This window comes from Lactuca virosa, chromosome 9 (assembly GCF_052849685.1).
Source record: "Lactuca virosa cultivar CGN04683 chromosome 9, Lactuca_virosa_CGN04683_v6, whole genome shotgun sequence".
Taxonomy (NCBI): Eukaryota; Viridiplantae; Streptophyta; class Magnoliopsida; order Asterales; family Asteraceae; genus Lactuca; species Lactuca virosa.
The window spans coordinates 296,970,353-296,989,324 of NC_136434.1; the positions used below are offsets into that span (position 1 = coordinate 296,970,353).

Genomic DNA, 18,972 nt, shown 5'->3' on the forward strand with positions numbered 1-18,972 from the left:
TATTCAATTGTTAGTCACACGAGCCCCCGGACGTTTCCGCCGTCTGGTTCGGGGGTGTGACAGATAAGCTTTGATATATTTTTATAATCTTTTTAATAAATATATTATCTCATATGGCAAAGTTTGGTTCGTGACTTTTCTTTGTCGGACGACCTTCCTTATGTGTGAATGTAGTATTTTCATTTTTATTTGTTGCAATATATGCTTCTTGCCCCACCATCCGTCGGTTGCCTCTTCCTCTATAAACATGGTCTAAGGCGCGAATGTTCTCCCAATTTCCCTGTTTTCTTTTATCTCCAACTTGTCTAATAATCTTCAAGCCCTCCCCTGTAACGATTTCTACTGTGATAATTACAGTAGTTTTAAAGTTCCTTTGCTCTACAGAAATTCATCAATGACTCAAGCAGTTTTGGTAGGAGCTGTGGCCGGAGACGCGTTTTCTAAGTTATCAGATGCTATCATACACGTAATAAACCAAACCTGGTACTTTAAATCCAAACTCCTTCAAATACAAGATATCATAATGAAGTTCATGCCTGCCTTCGAAGAAATCGATAAATTAAGTGAAGAGTTGGATCAAACAAAACGGGGAAAAGAAGCGTTTATCTCTAAGCTGAGAGACGGGGAGAAGCTTGTCCGGGAATGTGAGCATATCAAATGGAATATCTACAAGAGATACACTCACTCGGAGAAGTTGGATGAGTTTAATGCATCGTTTCTGGCATTCTGTCAGATTGATATTCAGATATTGATCACTGAGGATTTAAGGAATCTGCGGAGGGATATGAAGGATCTGCCGGAGAAAATGAATGTGCAAAACCGAAAGAAGAAAAATGATCAGGTTCCATGCTTGAATTCATTGTTTAAAGAACAATTTAGGGATTTGAAGGCGATGGTCCTCAAAGAATCAGTTGTAGTTGTTGCGGCTGCAGGGGGTTGTGGGAAGACTACTTTGGTAAGATTGCTCATGGAAAATCACGATATTCAAGGTATTCAAACTTATTCCATCATCAATATAGCTTTGCAAAGAACTAGATTATATTTTGATTATGAAAAAAATTCCAAGAGAACTGAAGTTTTATATATATTCCCTCGAAATAAATAGCACACATCTTTTCTAATAAATATCTCATCACGGCAAGCATCTTTTATAATACCTCATGTCAGAATTTACTATTTTGTTTATATAAAACAGAAAATCTGCAAAAACATCTACTTGGCGACCACTAATTGTTACATCATATTTCAGACTAATCATTTCAACTGAGAACCGAACATTTGGTTAAATTATTGGGAAAATTCTACAAAAATCATTAAGTTTATACGATAATTTAATTTTGAAACTACGTTATTTTTTGTCACAAGATGGACACTCATTTTACCAATTTGTTATAATTTTGCGCATTTGATCGGTCAACCAGGTTGTATGGTGATTTTATATGAATGACGTGTTAGTTTTGATGATATGACATTCTAAAATGCTATGTTAACATTACAATATTTGTAACATTATATCTTGGGTGTCAAAAAAAAAAAAAATCTTAATCACTTTTATATAATTATCCAAAATATAATGAGCTTTGTGAAGTTTCCAAAATATAATGATTTTTATGATAGCTATCCAAAATATAGTGATTATTATTATTATTTTAATTTAAGATAACAAATGTATATTGAAATCGGCTTATCGGCTAAACATGTTATTCTCTGGTTCATAAAGTTTGTTACACGTTATTTTTATACAAGCTTTATTTTGAAGCTTGCCTTCAATTATATATGACAATGCATTGGCTTATACATATATATACCACACTGAAGTACGAAATTGTCTTCAACATTTTTAGGTGGGAGAAAATTATAATTTTTGTCTCCTCGATTTTAACAAGTGAACAAATGTTATTTTTAAATGTATAATATAATTGGATATTTAATATGATTTAAGTTAGAGTAAATTTTTGACCGGTAATATAAACATTTTAAAATTTCAATTAATATACGAACGGTAAATATGTGTGAATAGTTGTCATTGCATTGGCCTATACATGTATATGCCACAAGAGTGTAGAAATTTCTTTCAGCCTTTTTGGGTGGGAACAAATTACAATTTTTGTCTCCTGAGTGTTAACAAGTGAATAAACACTTTTTATTACTCACTTCTAGAGTATAGTCACGCTACATAGTATTCGTCTAAGATCGATACCAATAGGATAACATTTTCACTAAACTGTTTCTCGTTATATTAACACCAACTCGATAAACTAAAAATCTTAAGATATCATGAATATAATAAACGGGTGGATTTAGGTGTGTTCGGCAAAATTAGTTGATAGCGGGTAGCTTGTAGCGGGTAGCGGGTAGCTTTTAGCTTGTAGCGTTTTGTCAAACGCTACATGAAGTAGCGTTTGGATTTGGAGCGTTTTATTTAAACTAAACGCTAGAAGCTTGTAGTGGCGAACGAGACTTTTTGTTCAAAAAGTAGCATTTTGTCAAACACTAGAAGCTTGAAGCTCTCAAACGCTCGCAAACGCTCCGTGCCGAACACGTCCTTAACATACAACCAAATTACCATTGAATCATAGAACCACTTTATTTATCCATAGATTCATTAAGAGTATGACGTAAAATGTAAAATATTATTTATATAAAAAAAAATAACAAAAACAAATTAAATCCCATGAAATTTAGAATTAATTAAAACTAATTAATTACTATCCTTATATATCAAAATTTTAGGTAATCGATACAAATCATATATATATATATATATATATATATATATATATATATATATATATATATATATATATATATATATATATATATATATATATATATATATATATATATGGAAAAGTTCAATAGAGAACCATTATTAATCAAGGAACCAAGGAACCAATCCAAAGCGTCGGAATTTAAAGCGATCAACGGCAAAAGGAAGGGTTGTAAAATTTTATAATGGACGCACATGTACCGGATTATAACAAAACTCACTTCTTTTTTTTCATTTAAAATTTTTTTAGGCCAAGTTTTTTATCGAAAAAAAAAAACGAATATACCGTTGTTCACGATTTTCCGTCCTCTTTCCATAGAGATCCATGATGATATATAAAAACCGAACCCACTTAATTTTCTTAGTTTTTTCAATATTTAAGTTTATTTTTATCAAAAAATATTAATTTTTTGTACTCTATTAATAAACATCAACACCGATTAATACAAAAATAAAAAAAAATAAAAAAAAACAAAAAAAAAACCTCGAACAGTGTAGATTCACACTATGAATCTAAACTGTAAATATTTCAATTTTTAACATTCACAATATGAAAAATCTCGAACAGTTCAGATTCACATTGTGAATCTGAATTACTATTATGCACACTGTGAATCTGAGAATGTTCACAAAAAAAAAAAAAAAAAAAAACCTCGATCAGTGTAGATTCACACTGTGAATCTAAACTGTAAATATTTCAAATTTTAACATTCACAATGTGAAAAAACTCCGATCAGTTCAGATTCACACTGTGAATCTGAGTTATTATTATGCACACTGTGAATCACAGTGTGAATCTGAACAGATTTACAATATGAATCTGAACAGGTTCACAATGTGAATCTGAACTGAAATATCGTTTTTTTTAATATGAATATGAATCTATGTTTAAAAAGTACAAAAAATATGAATTTTGATATATTTATTAATTTTTTTTCTATAAAAATAGACCTTAACTTTTTTAATCAAAGAAAATAAAGTGAATTTTTTTCGAAAAAAAAAAGTTCGTTTTTTATATATCATCATAGATCTCTATGGAAAGAGGACGGAAAATCGTGAACAAAGGTATATTCGGTTTTTTTTTTTGATAAAAAACATGGCTTAAAAAAAATTTAAAACGAAAAAAAATGGTGGGTTTTTTTTGTAAATGGTGAATTTTTTGGTATAATCCGGTGTGTGTGCGTCCAATGTAAAAGTGTACATTTATTTCCTTGCCCGTTGATCGTTATGATTTCCGACGCTCACGATTGGTTCCTTGGTTAATTATGGTTCTCTATTGAACCTCACCATATATATATATATATATATATATATATATATATATATATATATATATAAAAGGATTACAAAAGTACACGTCAATGTTTAATTTTGAACATAGGTATATAAAACGTATAAATTGGACATGTTCATACATATTCAATATCAAAATTCAAACATGTATGAATGTAACCATCATACATAAATATCAAACATATGCAATGTGGATGGGTTAAGATATTAACATTTATAAAAACCCATAAAATTTTCATATTCATAAATATTCAATAATTAACATGTATGAATGTAACCATTATATACAAATATAAAATATATGCAATGTGTATGGGTTCGGAAATGAACAGCAAAAAAACTTGGTCATAATCATAAATGTTGAACATGTATAGATGGGTAATTTAATGTGCTTAGGTTCATAAATGAACATTTATACAAAAAAAACCATTATATTGTTCATGTTCATACATGTTTAATATTGGACATGTATCCATGTAACCATCCGACATGAATATCAAATATATGTAATGTCCCTATATTCATAAACGAACATTTATTCAAAAACCCATAAATTTTCATGTTCATGCATGTTTAGTACTAAACATGTATGAATATAACTATCATATATGAATATCAAATATATAAAAGTTCATTTTTGAACATATATATGTTCAATTATGAACATTTATACAAAAACCCGGAAAATGAACTAATGTACATGGTAAATAACTTTAACTTCACCAATTATTACTTTGTAAAGGAGTACTAAGTTGAATTTTGTTAACTCAAACTTTGATCGCATATACAAAGACAATGAGTCGTGTAATTAATGATGATTCGTCCTTAGAAGTTCACAAAACTTAAAACGGCAAACAAAAAACCACTGAAACTAAAACTCAAACATTATAAATAAGTAAATTCTACGTTATGGCTTGAAAATACCCATTTTTCATCAAACCACAACTAATATCATCTAGAAAATATTTCTTTTAAAAAAAACTTTGACCCCTAAATAATGAATTCGATTATTTTAACATGGAATGTAAATATTATTTTAAATAAGCTTCCTGCAATTAGGGGTGAACATTGATGGTTCAAAGAGACGATGGAGGAAATTTGTAGTACTTCTAGGGTGTGTAACTGATTAAAACGAAGGAATGATGAAAACTTAATTTTGCCCTCAGTTGTTGATTACAAAATAGGTTAAAACACTTAAACATATTAAAAACAAATGCAACCTTGTCAATATTGATCGTTGATCTAATAATTCAAAGGTGAATAGGAAGATGTATGGTTTTATGCTTAATGATTGGTTCTATATTGAACCTGTATTTCTTTTAATTTGTGTTGATATATATATATATATATATATATATATATATATATATATATATATATATATATATATATATATATATATATATATATATATATATCATGGTTGTAGAAATCGGGATTAATCGGCGATTAATCGTTGATTAATCGCTTGGCGTTCTCCAACCGTCGAGGATTAGGCCATTAATCGGAAATTTATGATTAATCGGGTTTGGCGAGATTAATCGGCCTTGACGGGATTAATCAGTCAACAAAAGTCAAAAAAGTCAAAAAAAATTTCAAAAAATGTCAAAAAAAATTTAAAAATTTTAAAAAAAAAATTTTAAAAATTTTAAAAAAAATTCAAAAAACCAACTTTTTTTTTTACTCCAAAATTTTCAAATTTTCAAAATGTCAAATATTATAACAAAATGTTCATATTTTAGTATTTCCAAATTACAATTTTTCTTATTTTCTAATTTTAAAGTACTTTTTTTTCTTAAGATATATTAATATTTAATTAATTTTAATATTTTATTAATAATCTATGGTCCCCGATTAATCTCCGCCAAGACCGATTAATCCCTTAACACCAGTCGACCGTCGAACTATAGTCGAACGATTTTTACAACCTTGATATATATATATATATATATATATATATATATATATATATATATATATATATATATATAGAGAGAGAGAGAGAGAGAGAGAGAGAGAGAGAGAGAGAGAAATGATCATTTGAGAACTCAAAGTTTCCCGAGAACCCGAGAACTAAAGGTGGAACGTTGGATCAAAAAAAGAAACGGTCGAGATGCAAGGTGGCGTTTTTGTAAATAAGTAGACAAAAAAAGAAGGAGGGGTATCTTAATTAATTCAGTTTGGGGTATTATAGGAATAAAAGTATAATTAAATGATTTATTAAATCTAATATCTGATAAAATACATTTTCATCTCTCTCTCTTTCCTCCCCGTTTTCCTCTCTCGCTCAAAGCTACGATCCATCCTCCGACGACTCACCTCCGTCGAATTGCCTCCAATCCTTCTTCCAATTCCATGCTTTCGATTTTGAAATTGCTTCTACTCACACAAATCTGAAATCCCCCAATGATCGAAGTTTCATTGTTGCTGAACTCCTTGATCTCACGTTCTTCATAGAAAAAACTCCACTGAAGATGCTTTGATTTTAAATCGTTTATCCTCCATCAATTGTTCCCTGGAGTACACCGTAATCGTCGACTTCATCTCGGCCTCCACTGTGGATTGAAGACCTGAACGAAGAAGATGATCCCTTGTCGATCAAAATTTAGGTATCATCTGTTTCTATAGTTAACTCCTGACCTTTGTTTGACCTTCATGAATTTTTTTTGCCTAATCATTAAGTTGAACCTGTTTAGTCAATATGTTTTTAAGAAGAGTTAAATCCTTGTGTTGATTGTAGGTATAAAAATAGACACATGTGTTATTGAAAAATATAGATATTTGTTTGCACTCAACATGTTCGATGAAATGCCTCAATGAGAAATATCACATGTTAACTTCACTTTGACTTCATGAATGAGGAACCAATTCCAATTTAGTATTCTGAAGATTTTTTTTGGTTATATTTTGAGAAATGTAGGAGATATTTTTATTTGTGGAAGACTGCAGCCTTTTGAGCATATAATATAATGTCAGAAACTAGTCGTCTTTTACAAATAAATTTTCATAATACAATTTAAATGGATTACTGCAGCATTTTGAGCATCTGGTATGCTTGTATTTTCTTGGTACCCAAGGCCTAACATATGCTCTAATGTTGTTAATGATCAGTTTTTTCTCAGCCATTTTTCCAGGTAATTTATGAATTTGTAGTTATTTACTCATCTCTGTAAGAATTAAGAAGCAAATTGTTTAATGTATATCACTTTTGTTCTTTTTTTGAATGAAAACTTCGTTTTCTTGTTTCATTTCCAGCTTTCCTCTATCAAACATGCATCGTTGGTTCTGTGATTTTACCTGCAACCAGTTGCTATGCTCTTAACGATTCTAGTCACATTCATGATTTTGTATCCTCCTCAAGTAACTGCAATTTGGAATTAAATTTTGTATTACTTGGTGGCAAAAAAGTTTGTTTTCTCTAACATATTATACAGAGTAGCTGGTTTGGACACCCTATTGAGTATGATGGAGTGGTAATTTCCTTTTGTACATATTGATCTTGATATCATTCTAGTTGTTCGAATTTGGGATAGTTCTTTTCACAGTTTTGGTTGTGTTTTATGTTTCATTTCCTGTAGCTTCATTGAGAGTTTGTTTTTGGGATAATGCAGAGAATTTAGAGCTGTAACATTTCTATTAGTCAAGAATGGGGAAGTCTCCTAGAAAGTGGATCAAGACTGTGTTTTTTGGGAAGAAGTCATCAAAATCTAATCTCTCAAAAGTAAGAAAAAGGTTACTTTTTGTACATCATTTGTCTGTTCTCTTAGTATGTGATCCTGATGCCATCTAATTCTTGCAGGATGCTACTTCAGAAATAACAATATCCATCACTGGTAAAACACCATCAAACAATTTTGGTGCTGATTCAATGATCATCTCAAGTCCAGTGCGCCCTGTAATTGTCACACCCCGAACCAGACGGCGGAAACGTCCAGGGGCTTGGTGTGACTTTCAACATTGTAGTATCATTACAGAGTATATAATTGAAACATAACATCATCATCATCACACATGTAATATAACAACATTCATTGTTTACATCGAGTATTGTATTTGAATATTACATGCCAAAATAGTCAGAGTATGATGAAACAAAATATAACACAATATCCATTAGTTTGTTTCGTTCATCCTGCTTCAACGGTTTCCTGAGAATACAAGTTAATATAAAAAGGTCAACATAAAAATGTTGGTGAGTTCATAAGCATGTTTGTGAAAATGATTTGTATAACTTTGAAACCACCAGAAAATCCTATATTTTCTGCAAACTGTTTAGTATGTTTGTGTCAGATCTTGTATTAATGCATGTATGTTATTGTTTATTTGACTAAAAGGGTAAAGAAAATGTAGAGAGAATGTAAAGAGCATGTAAAGAGCATGTAAAGAGAATGTTCCCAGACAACCCGATGTTGTCTGTAAAAGAGAAAGCTGTCATACCAACCCCCGAGGTTGAGTACCAGTACGAGTATGTTTCCGAGTAATCCAAAAGAAAAGAGAATGGTCTTCCGTAAACTTCATAACGTTAATTCCTCTAAGTGAGCCGTCATAACCATACTAAATAATGACAATTTCGCCTGTCTTGGCGTTGTTGGACGCCGGTTTTGATTATAAGGTTTTCGTCACCCTAGACTGAGTTAGTCTAACTGAAGCGAACAACTCAGGTGTGGGGTGTCATCCCCGTATAGATCTATACACAAATCCCCGCTCTCCCTCCAAGAGACTCTGGTTATAACTACAGGCTACGATCGTACACTTAATAGGTGCCAATCGACAAAACTCACTAGATCCTTAATCGAATTTACGCGAAGAAAGGTATAAACTCATTCTAGACCCAATGAACCATGTAACTGAACCACTAAGGCATCGCTAAACATGTAAATCATTTCAAGGCCCAATTGAAATGAGATTATATAACATGGGCCCGAAATATATATGAAAGGACAACTAAGGCCCATTTCACATGTAAGGTATTTACAGGTCCAAATAGCACACAAATAGTATCCAAGGTCCGTCGCACATGTTAATGGGTCAATGAGGCCCAATAAACATATAAATAGTATACAGGACCTATCACACATAAAAATGGGCCACTAAGGCCCAGTAACCTAGAAAATGATCAAATTAATCCGTTTGTTAGTTTATCGTTGGTTTTGGTTCAAGTATTCACTAAAATAGCATAAAAGCCCACTTTTTGTAAAAAGGACGTTCTTGGCCCAATAAGCCAAAAGTTTACAATTAAGGCCCAATTTTCGTAAGAATAACACTTTAGTCTCCATTTTGTTCAAAACTTGTGTTGATGACTAGTTTGTGGTAAAAATAACATTTTAAACCCATTTTTGTCAAAAATATCATTTTTGGCTTGATTTTTGTGAAAATACACATTTTTCTGGTTTTGGGCTTTTCCGACCTAGTTGTTGGAAAATTTGTAGAAAAATCATCGTAAGTCGAAATTTGGATCCGTAAATTCTGGAAGTTTGGAAATTTTGTCTACTTTGTTCACAATGTTTCTCATAATTTTTAATGGCTTCTAACAAGTGTGAAATTGCTTACCTTCACAGGTTGGTCCGAAATTATTTCAAATCCGATAGACAGTTTTGTAAAATTCGCCAAGAATTGTAGAAAAATCGTATGAAAACGTGAGAGTAGTCATTTTAAAGGTAGAAACCCGAACTTTTTGCATGTAAAACAGTTTTGAAAAGTATTATCATTTAGGTGGTCAAAACAGTTCGAGATTGGACCAAAACTTTCCTGTGAAAGGCTGATTTTTGAGTTTAGTTTATAGATCTTGGAACACAACACTCATTTTTACTATTTTAAGTGTATAAATCCCAGATCTACTAGTTTACATGTATTATATGTGATAACACATACTTTTCTCAAGGTTTTCATGTAGATCCAAGTGATAAACTTAATATTCTTAACATACTTTTAGATTTATGAAGTAAATAACAAATAATCACCAAATAAATCATGAAAAACACACATATTCATGCATACACACATAGATCTACACAACACAACTTGTATTCTCCCCTAAAACAAAGTAAAAATCGAAAATAGGGGGTATGAACTCACTTTTGCTTTGATGTTTCGGTTTGGTGAAGAAAAGAGGGAGATTTTGGCTCTAACAAGCCTTCCTTGAGTAGATCTCGAGTTCTATGAAGTTCTAGAGTATGGATCATGAAATAATGTGGGTTAAGAAGAGGTTTTTGATGAATTCAAGAAGTTAACCCATAGATATAAATAAGAACTTAACCAATATGATGATTCTTGGAGAAGATTTCTCTTGAAGCTACACCCAAAAACTCGAAATTAGAGGAGTAGAGAGGAGTTCTTGAGAGAGTCTTAAAAGTGTTTGAAAGGAAAAATGGAAGAGGTGAGGGGAGGGGGTTTGGCTGATAATAAGAGAAGAGAGAGAGAGAGAGAGAGAGAGAGAGAGAGAGAGATATGGTGAGGTGATGTTTACATGAGAATAGAATTTCCTAGCAAAATGCCAGTTGTGACATCATCCCCCCGTTAGAGTGAATTTCGTCCCGAAATTCTTTCGAAAGGTAGGATCATGAATGAGGGAATAGGCGAGGGTACTTTTGCTTCATCTGATCTTCGCGTTCCCATGTGATTTCCGGTCCACGCTTTGCGTTCCATCGAACCTTCACAATTGGAATACGACTTTGCTTTGTACGCTTCATTTCCCTATCCATTATCTCGACTGGTCCTTCGACGAACAGGAGATTCTCGTTTATTTCGATCTCTTCTAAAGGAATGATAAGAGTTTTTCCTGATAGACACTTATTCAGATTCGAGACGCTGAACACAGGGTGTACGTTGCTGAGTTCGGCAGGTAGATGCAGCCTATAAGCCATTGGACCAATCCGGGCAAGAATCTCGAACGGTCCAATGTATCGTGGGTTCAGTTTTCCCGTTTCCTAAAGCGAATCATTCCTTTCTAGGGAAAGACTTTCGATAGTACCCAGCATTCGACTTGGAATTCCAGAGGTTTTCGTCATTTGTCAGCATAACTCTTTCGTCTGTCTCGTGATGCTTGAAGTCGAGTTCTGATTTGAATTATCTTCTCTGTCGTTTCGCGAATGGTTTCTGGTCCCGTGAGAGTACTGGCGAGTGATCTGCATTTATGACCATAAAGAGCCTCGAAAGGAGCAACCTTGGTGCTATTGCGATAACTGTTATGGTATGAGAATTCAATCAAAGGCAACTGGGTATCCCATGACTTGCTGAAATCAATCACACAGGCTCGGAGCATGTCTTCGAGTGTTTGAATGGTCCGTTCGCTTTGGCTATCGGTTTGAGGGTGGTAAGCAGTGCTCATGTCTAGTTGTGTTTCCCATAGCCTTCTAGAGTGACTGCCAAAATTGTGAGGTAAATCTATTATCCCGATCCGAGATTATAGGCACTGGCACTCCATGGAGTCTCATGGTCTCTTTGATATAAATCCGTGTGAATCTTTCCATCTTGTACGACTCTTTTATTGGCAGGAAATGAGCAGATTTAGTTAATCCTATCGACAATCACCTAAATAGTGCCCAATCCAACTCTTGTAATAATAAGCTTCGTCTTTTTGACTTCGAGAGTTTTATCCAATCCACGCAGTGCTTCCTTCGCGATATTCTCCGGCTTCGATGCCTCCAAAGCCGGTCGTAGGTGTTGACAGTGTTTGTTCTTGTTTCGTGAGCAGACGAGTACGTTATTAATGAAAATAATGAAAAGGCTGACTAGGAATGGTTGGAAAAACTCGGTTTGTAGGGTCCATGAATACCGTGGGAGCATTCATTAGACCGAAGGGTATCACAACGAATTTGAAATGGTCGTGACGAGTTCGGAAAGCAGTTATTGGAATGTCCTCTTCTCGAACTCGGAGCTGATGATAACCGGTTCCTAGATCTATTTTGGAGAAGCAACCGGCTCCTTAGGCCTGCTCAAATAGGTCGTCAGTCCGAGGGAGTGGGTATCGATTTTTGATAGTGAGCTTATTCAATTTCCTAAAATCGATGCACATTCTGAAGGATCCGTCTTCTTGAAGAACAAGACCGGAGCTCTCCAGGGTGAGAAGCTTGGTCCGATGGATCCTTTGCTCAAAAATTTTCTTAATTGACTGGATAACTTCTGAACTTCGGCGGGAGTCAACCTATAGGGTAAATTGGCAATTAATGTGGTTCCCGGTATGAGGTCGATTCGAAATTCGACCTGTCTCTCTGGGGTATTCCCAGAAGTTCGTCGGGGAATACATCCGAAAAATTGCATGCTACTTGAATACCTTGTATGCTTACTTCTTCCTTGGCCTTGTTCACAACGTGAGCGAGGAAAACGTAGTTCTTCTTGTGCAGGCATTTCTGTGCCTTAATGCATGAGTTAAGACGAGGATTGGCGCCAGGTTTATCACCATAGGTTATTAGAGTTTCGTGATTGGGGAGGTGAAGGCAAACGGCCTTCTCGCGACACATAGTATCAGCACGGTGGGGGCTTAACCCAACCATGCCGATTATCACATCAAAACTCCTAATATTTACTGGCATTAATTTATTTGAAATGAATGGTTGTTTAGTGTTAAGGTATACTCTACATAAATATCCTAGGTTAATTCGGTTTTTCCCCTTAGCCATCTCCACCGTGAAGGCTTCGTTTAGCTTCTGGGGTTGTTGTTTTAGTAATTGCTCGAATTTGTTACTAACGAAGCTTCGCTCAGCTCCACTATCGAGTAAGATGCAAGCAAAAGAGTTGTTAAGTGGGGACGTACCAGTAACAATTGTCGGGTCTTGGACTGCTTCGCCTTGACCCAAGGTCAGGACCTTTCCTGATCCTTCTGCTCCTTGATTGTTATTCTTGGGGCAATTGCGCCTGAAGTGACTGGTTCCTCCATACCCATAGCAGGTGTGACTGGTCTCATCATTGGTGTTGTTGTTAAGGTTGTTGCGATTGTTGTTGTTTTTGTTTGGCTGACAATTCTGTCGTGGTAAGTTCTACAGTATTTGGTGGTGTGACTCTTTCGGTTGCATTTCTCACAATGCGGCTCCCGGCAGGCTCCCTTATGATGGAAATTGCATTGGTTGCATTTTGGAAGGCTTCCAGCATATGGTCTCGCTGATGTTGATATAGTAGGGGTCATGGTCGCATGAACAGCAACAACATGTTGCTTCTTTGAGAACCCCTGAGTTGGCTGTCCATTTCTCTTACTTCCAGACTTTCGCTTCCTGCTCTTAAGCTTGGGGTTTGGAGTGCCTTGATAAGCAGTCACTTTTTGGTTTTCGTGCTCGTTCCTTCGGATGGAGTCGTCGATGCTATTTCCACCTCCATTGGTGTTGTTTGCGTTGAGTTGTGCCATAGCAGCGGTTACTGCCGCTGTTACAACAGCTTTGAATGTAGCAGAGTCCATCTGCAGGAGCGGTGTCTCGTGGGTGTGCTTGTTATTTATGTGGGATGACATTTTCCTGCTGTATGATGATAAGCCAGATCGTAAGTAGTGATCGTCATTCCTGGTTGTACTCTATAAATTTCGCGTCTTGTCGTATGATTCTCATTGTTTCCACCTACATCCCTATGATGTATTTATGGTAGTAGATAATCGCAAATTTGGCACGATCGTTACGTCTATCCTTAGAGTATATGGGTTGTTTTTGGCTCCGATATCCTTAAGTATCTAGCGGTTTCGAGGGTTCGGTTGTGCATATAATTGAATTTATGTAATAGCACATAATTGTTTCATTGGTAAGTATCATCTTAGTACTCGAAAGAGAGTCATATTAGATAGTAGGGGGGAAAAGAAAAGGCTGATCCTAATCGTGGCAGAAAGTGTCTGGTGGTGGTTCTGATGAAGTGGATGCACCTCAGAGACGAGCTACTTGTCGCTCGGTATCTCTTAGTCGTGCCTCCCGAACTAACTGCCTCGTTTGGGAGTCCCGATCACTTCCTCAGTTTGTCTCTCAGTTCTCTCAACAGCAGCCCGCATTTGGTCCATTTGATTGTGGGTGTCCTGAGTTTGGTTGCCAACGTCTCGGGTGCGCCGGACCATGACTGGGAGGGCCCGGTCAGCTGGTCCTCTATGACTAAGATCGAAGAAACCTCGGTTCCTACCGTAGTGTGGTCGTATCCCCTGCTGGTGACTCCATCTCCAATTATCGTGTGCCCATGGGACGTGGGGCCATCGGGGCCCTTACGATAATCCGGTACTCTGGCCATGTATGGAAGATTGATGACCTTGGATTCTGCATCCGAGGCATGATCGTCATTGCCCTCAAGCTCTTCCTCTTCGAGGTTCACTACTGACTCGACGGGCTCATCTATAAGTTCTACTTCACGTTCCTCCTCTGGATCTTTCTCTGAGTCTTCTTATGGGACTTCCTTTGGATCAAGCCACCCTGCATTCCCCTAATTAGGGAGATAGGGTTCTCCTGGCTAATGATACCCGACCATAGCGTCCGCACGAAGTTGTATAAATACTAGAAACAAACAGCACACCAAATACTCCTATAGTGTTTTAAATTTCTACTTAGGTTTGGTTCTATAAGCTCTTTCGATAATTAAATGGTAAGTTTTTGATTCATTGTCCATCACAATTACTCCTGAACACATGTTGGTCGTATTTTGAATGAATGTAGTTGATCAGGCTACATTCACCCCCAATACGACTACATAACTGTCCGGGTTTAATAGTGATGTTCAAATCCTCCAAAGACTTTTTCTGTTCTTGTTGTGTTATTAATCTAAAATGCACACATAAGTATGTATTTTAATTATTATGTTCAGAGTAGTTTAGTCCCATTGTATTTATAGTTGCATATCCTGTATGATTAGATATGCTAGTTCACTATAAACAATGCTCTGATACCAATCTGTCACACCCCCGAACCAGACGGCGGAAACGTCCGGGGGCTTGGTGTGACTTTCAACATTGTAGTATCATTACAGAGTATATAATTGAAACATAACATCATCATCATCACACGTGTAATATAACAACATTCATTGTTTACATCGAGTATTGTATTTGAATATTACATGCCAAAATAGTCAGAGTATGATGAAACAAAATATAAAACAATATCCATTAGTTTGTTTCGTTCATCCTGCTTCAACGGTTTCCTGAGAATACAAGTTAATTTAAAAAGGTCAACATAAAAATGTTGGTGAGTTCATAAGCATGTTTGTGAAAATGATTTGTATAACTTTGAAACCACCAGAAAATCCTATATTTTCTGCAAACTGTTTAGTATGTTTGTGTCAGATCTTGTATTAATGCATGTATGTTATTGTTTATTTGACTAAAAGGGTAAAGAAAATGTAGAGAGAATGTAAAGAGCATGTAAAGAGAATGTTCCCAGACAACCCGATGTTGTCTGTAAAAGAGAAAGCTGTCATACCAACCCCCGAGGTTGAGTACCAGTACGAGTATGTTTCCGAGTAATCCAAAAGAAAAGAGAATGGTCTTCCGTAAACTTCATAACGTTAATTCCTCTAAGTGAGTCGTCATAACCATACTAAATAATGACAATTTCGCCTGTCTTGGCGTTGTTGGACGCCGGTTTTGATTATAAGGTTTTCGTCACCCTAGACTGAGTTAGTCTAACTGAAGCGAACAACTCAGGTGTGGGGTGTCATCCCCGTATAGATCTATACACAAATCCCCGCTCTCCCTCCAAGAGACTCTGGTTATAACTACAGGCTACGATCGTACACTTAATAGGTGCCAATCGACAAAACTCACTAGATCCTTAATCGAATTTACGCGAAGAAAGGTATAAACTCATTCTAGACCCAATGAACCATGTAACTGAACCACTAAGGCATCGCTAAACATGTAAATCATTTCAAGGCCCAATTGAAATGAGATTATATAACATGGGCCCGAAATATATATGAAAGGACAACTAAGGCCCATTTCACATGTAAGGTATTTACAGGTCCAAATAGCACACAAATAGTATCCAAGGTCCGTCGCACATGTTAATGGGTCAATGAGGCCCAATAAACATATAAATAGTATACAGGACCTATCACACATAAAAATGGGCCACTAAGGCCCAGTAACCTAGAAAATGATCAAATTAATCCGTTTGTTAGTTTATCGTTGGTTTTGGTTCAAGTATTCACTAAAATAGCATAAAAGCCCACTTTTTGTAAAAAGGACGTTCTTGGCCCAATAAGCCAAAAGTTTACAATTAAGGCCCAATTTTCGTAAGAATAACACTTTAGTCTCCATTTTGTTCAAAACTTGTGTTGATGACTAGTTTGTGGTAAAAATAACATTTTAAACCCATTTTTGTCAAAAATATCATTTTTGGCTTGATTTTTGTGAAAATACACATTTTTCTGGTTTTGGGCTTTTCCGACCTAGTTGTTGGAAAATTTGTAGAAAAATCATCGTAAGTCGAAATTTAGATCCGTAAATTCTGGAAGTTTGGAAATTTTGTCTACTTTGTTCAAAATGTTTCTCATAATTTTTAATGGCTTCTAACAAGTGTGAAATTGCTTACCTTCACAGGTTGGTCCGAAATTATTTCAAATCCGATAGACAGTTTTGTAAAATTCGCCAAGAATTGTAGAAAAATCGTATGAAAACGTGAGAGTAGTCATTTTAAAGGTAGAAACCTAAACTTTTTGCATGTAAAACAGTTTTGAAAAATATTATCATTTAGGTGGTCAAAACAGTTCGAGATTGGACCAAAACTTTCCTGTGAAAGGCTGATTTTTGAGTTTAGTTTATAGATCTTGGAACACAACACTCATTTTTACTATTTTAAGTGTATAAATCCCAGATCTACTAGTTTACATGTATTATATGTGATAATACATACTTTTCTCAAGGTTTTCATGTAGATCCAAGTGATAAACTTAATATTCTTAACATACTTTAGATTTATGAAGTAAATAACACATAATCACCAAATAAATCATGAAAAACACACATATTCATGCATACACACATAGATCTACACAACACAACTTGTATTCTCCCCCAAAACAAAGTAAAAATCGAAAATAGGGGGTATGAACTCACTTTTGCTTTGATGTTTCGGTTTGGTGAAGAAAAGAGAGAGATTTTGGCTCTAACAAGCCTTCCTTGAGTAGATCTCGAGTTCTATGAAGTTCTAGAGTATGGATCATGAAATAATGTGGGTTAAGAAGAGGTTTTTGATGAATTCAAGAAGTTAACCCATAGATCTAAATAAGAACTTACCCAAGATGATGATTCTTGGAGAAGATTTCTCTTGAAGCTACACCCAAAAACTCGAAATTTAGAGGAGTAGAGATGAGTTCTTGAGAGAGCCTTGAAAGTGTTTGAAAGGAAAAATGGAAGAGGTGAGGGGAGGGGTTTTGGCTGATAATAAGAGAAGAAAGAGAGAGATATGGTAAGGTGATGTTTACATGAGAATAGAATTTCTAGCAAAATGCCAGTTGTGACAGTAATTGATTCAAGTGATCATACAAAACTTGAAAAGACATCAAGTGATAACTTAATAACCGATTCACCTGAAAATGATAATGCAAATGATTATACAGAACTTGTATAATTGATTGTTGCAATGAAACCCTAGAGTAGATGATGAGTTTGATAAATGATAATGCAAATAGGAGCACAACAACCAAGGTACATGAATATTATTATTATAATAGTTTTATTTAAAAAAATGCAGAATCTTTATAAACATTCTAATATTTATATTATTTTTTGGACATAAACTAATTATATAGTGTACTAATAATCACCATCTGCTTCTTTAGTATTCTATTTTTGAATTTGTGTTTTGGAATTCAGCAAATCTCATATCGTTATAGAAAAAAATCACATGTAATTCACATATGGATCACATGTGATTCACATGTAAATCATAAGTGAATTACATGTGATTCACATGTAAATCACATGTAAATCACAAGTGATTCACATGTGAATCACAAGTGATTCACATTGGAATCACAAGTGATTCACATTTAAATCACAAGTTAATCACATATAAATCACAAGTGATTCACATATTAATCACATGTAATTCACATATAAAATCACATGTAATTCACATGTAAATCACAAGTGAATCCCATATGAGTTACATATGAATCACAAGTGATTCACATATGAATTACATGTGATTCACATGTAGATCACAAGTGAATCACATAAGAATTACATGTGATTCACATGTAAATAACATGTAACTTACATATAAATTACATGTGATTCACATGTAAATCACATGTAATTTACATATGAATCACATGTAAATCTTATACGATATATACATGTGCATTTTTGTGAGTGTTCTTGTATTAATCAAAATTTTTAATTTTCTTGTAGATTTTGAAGAATTTGTGGAAAATATTGAAGAGGTGAAAAGTGATAAATTGAAGAAAATATGAAAATCTTGATATGAAGAAATGATAACATTGTGAATCTTCGTAGCATTTTTTATTTTTTATATTTTATTTTTTATCGAATAAAATACTTGTACTATTATGTTTATAGATTGATTAATAAAAATGAGATTTTTTATGATTTAGTTACGAATATTATAATATAAGAAATATGCATGTATTCATTTGAAAAAAATATGCATATATGCACCTAAAATGTTGATTTTTTTGTTAAAAAAATTAGGGTTTTGTAAAGATTTTATTTTTTTTTATATAAATTTACTGATTTTTAAAAATTTATATATATATTTTAAAAAATGCAGCTTTAGTAAAAAATATGCAGTTTTTTTTAAAAAAAATAACAGTTTTTTATGAAAAAAAATTACAATTTTTTTTTTTAAAATTACTGTTTTATTAAAAAGTTTGCAGTTTTTTTAATTACATTTTCTTAAAAAAAAATTACAAGTTTTTTTTTCAAAAAAATTGCAGTTTTTTTTTGAAAAACTTGCAATTTAAAAAAAAAATCAAATTTTTTAAAAACTTAT

General features: G+C 34.0%; 1 protein-coding gene across 1 annotated transcript in view; it reads left to right on the forward strand.

The window, feature by feature from the left end:
* Positions 1-394: 394 nt before the first annotated feature.
* The window catches only part of LOC145140655 (putative disease resistance protein At5g66910), a 24,206-nt gene continuing 5,628 nt past the window's right edge, over positions 395-18,972 (forward strand). Inside the window, exon 1 of the mRNA XM_079074071.1 lies at positions 395-989. Within this exon, the coding sequence (XP_078930197.1) occupies positions 395-989 (595 nt within the window). The remainder of the gene's footprint in view (positions 990-18,972) is intronic.